The 7152-nt window shown below is 42.3% G+C and overlaps 1 protein-coding gene across 1 annotated transcript in view; it reads left to right on the plus strand.

Moving 5' to 3' along the window:
* Positions 1–7152, plus strand: part of LOC119419741 (contactin-associated protein-like 5) — a 354615-nt gene that overhangs the window by 320872 nt on the left and 26591 nt on the right. The window contains exon 18 of the mRNA XM_037687124.1: positions 3360–3599. Coding sequence (XP_037543052.1) covers positions 3360–3599 — 240 coding nt within the window. The remainder of the gene's footprint in view (positions 1–3359; positions 3600–7152) is intronic.

Consider the following 7152-nt stretch of genomic DNA (forward strand, 5'->3'; position numbering starts at 1 on the left):
AATACATAAAGAATATAAAATACATAAAGAATATAAAATACATACAGCAAAGTTAAGGATAAGCGAGTCTAAAGAGATGTGTTATCAGAGCAGTCTTGAATAGAGAAAGAGAGGTGGTGTTTCTTAAGTCAGGGGGTAGAGAGTTCCAGAGATGAGGAGCAGAGCAGGTGAAGGCCCTGCTCCCCATGGTGGAGAGGCGGGCAGAGGGTACATGGAGGTGTAGTGAAGAGGAGGATCTGAGAGAGCGAGAGGAGATGGAGATGTGTAGGAGGTCAGATAGGTACGGAGGGGCAAGGTTGTGGAGAGCTTTGAAAGTGAGAAGAAGAATTTTGAAGACGATGCGTGATTTAACCGGGAGCCAGTGGAGCTGCAGCAGGACAGGAGTGATGTGGTTATAGGAGGAGGTTTGAGTGATGACACGGGCAGCTGAGTTCTGGACCAATTGCAGCTTCTGGAGAGATTTATTGGGGAGGCCATAAAGAAGGGAGTTGCAGTAGTCAATCCGAGAAGTCACAAGACTGTGAACAAGGATGGCTGTGGAGCGGGGTGTGAGAGAAGGGCGGAGACGGTTAATATTTCAGAGATGGAAATAGGCAGACCGAGTGACGTTGTTGATGTGTGAAGTGAAGGAGAGAGTGGTGTCAAGGATGACACCAAGACTCTTGACCTGAGGAGAAGGAGCAGAGAGAATGTGTGTGCTGGACATGGGCACCGGCAAACCCCGTGACCCAAAATGGAAGAAATGGGTAAAAGATAACGGATGTATGTCATAAATTCAAGATCATATCTGTTTTTTAGTTTTTATACCAATATGACTTTTTGTCTCACGTTGAAGCGCACAAAGAACGTATGAGTAAATGCATAAAGTCACTTTTTTATATTCACATACGCTGATGAGCACAGTGTGTCTGACTTTAGTTTTCAAAGTAGGGGTTGAACGAGTATATAATTTTTAAACTCGACATTAACATAATAAAACCCGAGTAGAACTCGAGTATTTAATGACGTCATAGATCTCAAGATACAAAAATAAATAAATAAATAAAACCGCATAAAAAGGTCATTATTTACAAAAAAAAGACCAACAAAACATTGGGAGTGTATATTATGCTCCTACCATTGATCATACTGCAAATAAGTCACAGGAAAAACTAAACTATTAGTTATTATTATTAAACTGCAAACGTGAAGAAAATGCAGCACGTCAGAAACGAAACTTAATGTGTGTGTGTGGGGGGGGGGGGGGGTCGACCACCCCGCACCACCGCCAGCTGTGGTGCGCATTAAGTTTAGTTTTAGAGATTAATATGTTTATAGATTTTTTTATAGGTTTAGAGATTAATATTTTTTGCTTTTTGTTTGTGAAACAAGGTCAGAGGAAGCTGGTTCTGGTTCGGTGGATTGGACCCGGTGTTACACCATACTCTGTGACCTGCAACAGTGTAACACCGCCCCCTACGGTCATACGGTGGTCACATAATATGACGTCACTACGGATACTCGACGTTACATTTTTAACCTCGATAGATGTCCTAGCAATCGATGTGTAGATTACTCGAGTACTCTGTTAATGCCCTAATTCAGAGTTGTATTTTTTAGTAGTATTTATATTTCCTGTCACGTTTCTCTGCAGTTCCACAGATAATAACTGTCAGGTGGTTGACGGTTCTGTTTGTCACATCTGCTCCAGTCGTTTGAGTTTTCGCTGAGGAAAACCACGATTTACAAAACACTCATTGATGCATTCAGATGCAAATTTGTGTCGATGCATCAACGCAAACTAATGAATTATGCATCTATATATATATATATATATATATATATATATATATATATATAGTTTAACATATTATACATTTGCTCCAGAGATTATGTATAACATGTTAGCTCTGGAGCTAAATATGTTTTACATTATCTCTGGAGTTAACATGAGGAAAGCTGACTCCTCTCCATTCTCCTCTTTGTTTCAAATTTAAGGGCTGCAGGTCAGATAATGTCCAAAATTAACATTCAAGGTAAATGGAGCTCAGTATGATTTTCCCAGAATGCATTGCAGCATAATAAAATGGCGACGTGTGTGTGTCATAATTTTTTTTCAAAATTATCAAACTAAGCACCCTACAAAAACAGTGTTGTTGTTGGTTTTTTTTCCTGCTATGGAGTGAGCTGTTTGGAGTAATCAGTTTATTCGGGGCTCCTCAGATTGAAGAAGTCCTTTGGATGAAGGACGATACATCTCAGCAAAATAAAGAAACCATCCAGATGACCTGACTGAACATTGTTGGATTTATACCTGGATTATCACTGTGAAAAATCACATCATGTTGCTGCTGATATATTTCATGCTGCTGATCTGTTTCAAGCTGCTGTGTTCATGCGTGCTCATCTGCTCACACAGACTCATGTTCGTGCTGCTGTTCAGCGTATTGTTTTTATGCTATTAGTGCTTATTGTATTTTTAGTTAAATGTTTTATTAGTTCATATTTTATATCTTGTTAATGTTTTTATTTTACATTTTATACTATTGTTGGATATAACTGGGACCCTGTGTACACAATTCCGTTCCACCACATGTAACATGTGGTGTATATGTTAGGATTTGTGGTCGGAGCGAACCCAGAGTGCAGAACAGGGACTCAACTCGGCAGTTATACAAAAATAAGTTTTTAATGATAAATAAAAAGTACAAAATAAATATGCTGACGGGGCAGCAAAACTTACATAAACAAGGAGGGAGGCACGGGGAACTCGGGAGACACGAGGAACTCGAGGAACCAGGAAAACAGAGAGACTCAGGAGACTCACCCAACGAAGACGACCCGACAAAGGACAAGACAGAATAGGGAGACTTAAATACAAGGAGAAGACGAGACATGATGACAAACAGCTGGGACGAGACACAGGTGGCAACAATGGAAACTAACGAGGAGCACGAGGGAAACAGACACACCGGGCCACAGAAAACTAACATCCTTACAGTATATAACAAATAAAGAACCTTGAATCCTTGAATCCTTGAATCCTTGAGCTGGAACTTTGGTGTAAACATCCTACAGTATTTTTTTCGGTCTTGTTTTTATAGCTGAAGTGATTGTTTTTCAATTTAAGTTTATTGTTCAAACTAGACAGATCTTTTAACATTAGATTATTGTGTAACTCAGATTTACGTGTTTCTGTATTTTATGTGTACAGCACTTTGCTGCAGCTGTGCTTGTTTCAAAGGGCTGTATAGATAACGTATTGGTATCAAATGATGATGTCACTAAAACTGTAGCATGAAAGGAGGCGGGCGATATGCATTCTTGTTAACTCCTTGAATCGTGAACGCTGAAATTTCTCCTTGTTGTGTTTGGCTCAGGGGGAGCAGCGTCCCAGCAGAGAGGCTTCCTGGGCTGCATCAGATCCCTGACGGTCAACGGAGTGAACTTTGACCTGGAAGAAAGAGCCAAGATGACACCTGGCGTGAGCTCTGGCTGTCCCGGCTACTGCAGCGGCTCCAACAGCCTCTGCCACAACCGAGGGCGCTGCATCGAGAAGAGCAACGGCTACATCTGCGACTGCTCGCAGTCCGCCTACGGGGGGGCCATCTGCAACCAAGGTGAGTCCCGCTCGCCATGAAGCAGCAGCTGCACCATGCAGTTCTTTGAATCAATGATTGTTGATTAGAACAAACAGAAAATCCATCATTGTCAGGGCCATTCCATTACTGGGAGCCAATGAGAACCGAGCGAGGCGAGAGACAATTAATTCTTGTCCAGACTGTGAGAACGTTTAAAATGCATTAAAAGAAATTATCTCCTGCTGTTTGGAGCTCGCCTGCAGAGGAGGGGCATGCTCAGCAACATAAGCAACAAACACGCTGTAGAAAGAGCGGAGTAGAGGAGTAAAGGAGGCCATCTTTGTGAAAAGAAACCGTCCATCATTAAACAGGGGTGGAGCCTCCAGGTTCAACTGTCCCCCTCTTACAATGCTGTGATTGCTAGTATCACTCAGCCCTCTGTGAACAGTAAACAGCCATCAGGTGCTAATGATCCATTGTTAGGCTGATGGTCCTTCTTGAACATGTGATCAGCTGGTTCTGGTTGTCAGCAGCAAACTGGTTGATCCACTCTGAGAAGGTGCTATTTAAGAGACTGAGCTGAATACAGCACCTCACACTGAGGAAGTCTCTCGGATGAAAGATGAAACATTTCTACATTTTTTTTGTTTTGTTTTTTTGAATGTCCAGAGGACCAGATTTAACTTTTTTAGATTTTTCTACCTGGATTACTGAGCATGCATCAGCATATTTTCTCTGTAATGAACCCAAGCTCAGTGATGGAGGACTTTAAGACTTTGGCTGGTCTCTGTGTCTGAAATAAGGTCAATAAGACAGGCAGCGGTATGATTGTCCCATTAGAGCTCTGACAGGTGGTGTTTCTACATGTTTAAATTAAATCCACAATGCTCAGAGAAACTACATTAGCTCGTACTGTTCACACTGAAACAAACACTGGTTCTGGTCCACACCGGAAGTCACGCCCATAACTTACACAAGGCACCATGGGGGCGAGGAATAAAATGGATAAAGTGGAATGGTAAATGGCTTAATGAGGTGCAAGACAAATGATATTGTTGATCTTAGGGAGAAAAGATCTGACACGGTGCTGGTCTACAAACAGTGTCACCTGACTCGTTTGTATAAAGACCACAGTCAGTGGTCATGAACTAGCTGCTACACGTATGTACCCACAATTTCCTCTAGCTCCAACCTGGTGGAACATTTAAGACCGGCTCTTTGGCTCAGCTGCGTCTTCGCTGTTGAACTGAAATGTATTAATTCTGTTTCAGAAAGAGACAGAGCGCTCTGTAAACTCAAACATGGAGCCAATCAACAGGAACAATAATATAAATTCTCTAGATTTACCCAACAGTCGGCTGTTACTGTAGCAGACTGTCAGCCTGTGCGTATGTGAGAGCAGCTGTTCTCTCAGAAAACAAAGTCATCTCCACATGACCCAGCTGCTACATGAATGCATCGTTTAATGAGATGTTCCTCTATAGCAGTCATCTTCAGTTAGGAGTCAGAGGGGTGGCCTTAAACATGTTTTTTCTCTAGTGAATGAGCAAAATATATACATGTAATTATCTTTTAGCTGTGCTAGTTTTCTACTCCCACCATGGTGTCTTCTCAGGCTTGGACCTCCACTAACTGCCAGCTTCACTCTGTGGAGAGAAATTGCAGACCAGACTGAGGAATTACCCTAAATGCTGGAAAAGTTGGAAAAGCCTAAAATTATTTACTGTGAATGCTTGAAAAGTTGGGTTCTCCCTATTTTATCACATGAGCCGTTCCACTTCACTCCAACCTCTGGTCCTCTACCAGAGACCTGTATTATGAGGGTTCTGTTCAGTATTTCAGCTGTTCCTAGGACTGAGCTCTCCTGGACAGAGATCTGTGAAGTTGTTCCTGGATCTGCTGGAGCCACTCTTCTAGTTCTGGGGTTCGTTTTTCATGGACTCGCTCTATCGTGCTTTTTCAAAATAAGATTGGACATGACACAATTGGCTGATTGATGGATGAGCCGCAAAATAGGCATGAAATTTTTATTTAAAATAAATTATTTTAAATGGTTTAGCACCTGCTGCACCTTTTTGCAACCCACAGCTGCAGGATAAGCTTTGTGCTGCAGCTGTTCAGCTGTTTACCATGAAGAGCGAAGGAGTGGGCGTGGCCAAGAATGCTTGTAGGTGGCTGAGCGCAGTGGAGGCACAGAGAGGGAAATCATAACATTCTGCTCTTTTAGAGTGTTTAGAGTTTAGAAACATTGTTTAGAATATTGCAAAAGTATGGGAAGGGTTTAAATCACACACACACACATATATATATTTATATATAAAACATACAGTATATATATATATACATACATATATATATATATATATATATATGTATATATATATATTTATATATATATATATATATATATCTATATATATATATATAAACATTTATATATGTATAGATATATATATTTATATATCTATATATATACTGCCTATAACTGCCTCACAAGCTTTTATCAACATGTGGCAATTCCAACACGTGGAGACAAGACACTGGACCGTGTTTACACGAACGTAAAAGATGCATACAATGCTGAACCCCGCCCCCACCTAGGACTGTCAGACCACATCTCAATCTTCCTGGCTCCTGCTCACATGCCCCCGCTGAGACGCTCCAGACCGGTACAAAAGAAAATTAAATATTAGCTCCAGGACAGTGGCCTCATACTGAGAGATTGTTTTGACCGAACAGACTGGCAGGTTTTCAGAAAAGCTGCTGAAAATGGAGGTTCGCTTGATCTGGACTAATACACATCCTCAGTTCTGGGTTACATTAGTACATGTACTGACACCGTCTCCACTATCAGAAATGTTAAAAGCTACCCAAACAGAAAACCTTGGCTGAATGCAGAGGTGCGCACCCTGCTGGCAGCCAGGAACACTGCCTTCAGGTCTGGAAACTCAGAGGAGCTGAGTAGGACAAGAAAAGAGCTGGTTGCTGGTATTAAGAAGGCCAAGGTCACATATGCACAGAGGATCGAGGGTCAATTCATCTCACAAGACCCTCGGAGCATGTGGAGGGGCATTAAGTGCATAACAGATTATAAAGGAAGGAGCGAACAATGCCCCAAAGACCCCTCTCTGCCTGATGCCCTCAACAAGTTCTATGCATGCTTTGAAGACCCGAACAGACCACCCAGCAACAGACTCACCTCACCACCAGATGAAGAGCATCTCAGCGTGACCTCAGCCGAAGTAAGGAGTACCTTCAGGAGGATCAATTGGCTCAAGGCAACCGGCCCAGACAACATCCCTGGAAAAGTGTTGAAAGAATGTGCCGATCAGCTCTGTGAGGTGCTGGCAGACATCTTTAACACCTCACTTACCCTGGAGACAGTTCCCACCTGCCTGAAGACTGCCACCATCATCCCAGTCCCAAAAAGCTCTACAGTGACTGGTCTGAATGACTATCGGCCAGTGGCCCTCACCCCGATAGTTGCTAAATGCTTTGAAAAACTGGTCATGACTCACATCAAAACAACCATCAACATCAACGAGGACCCTCATCAGTATGCATACCGTGAGAACCGATCAACAGAGGATGC

Source organism: Nematolebias whitei, chromosome 13, assembly GCF_014905685.2.
Source record: "Nematolebias whitei isolate Nwh7 chromosome 13, NemWhi1, whole genome shotgun sequence".
NCBI lineage: Eukaryota > Metazoa > Chordata > Actinopteri > Cyprinodontiformes > Rivulidae > Nematolebias > Nematolebias whitei.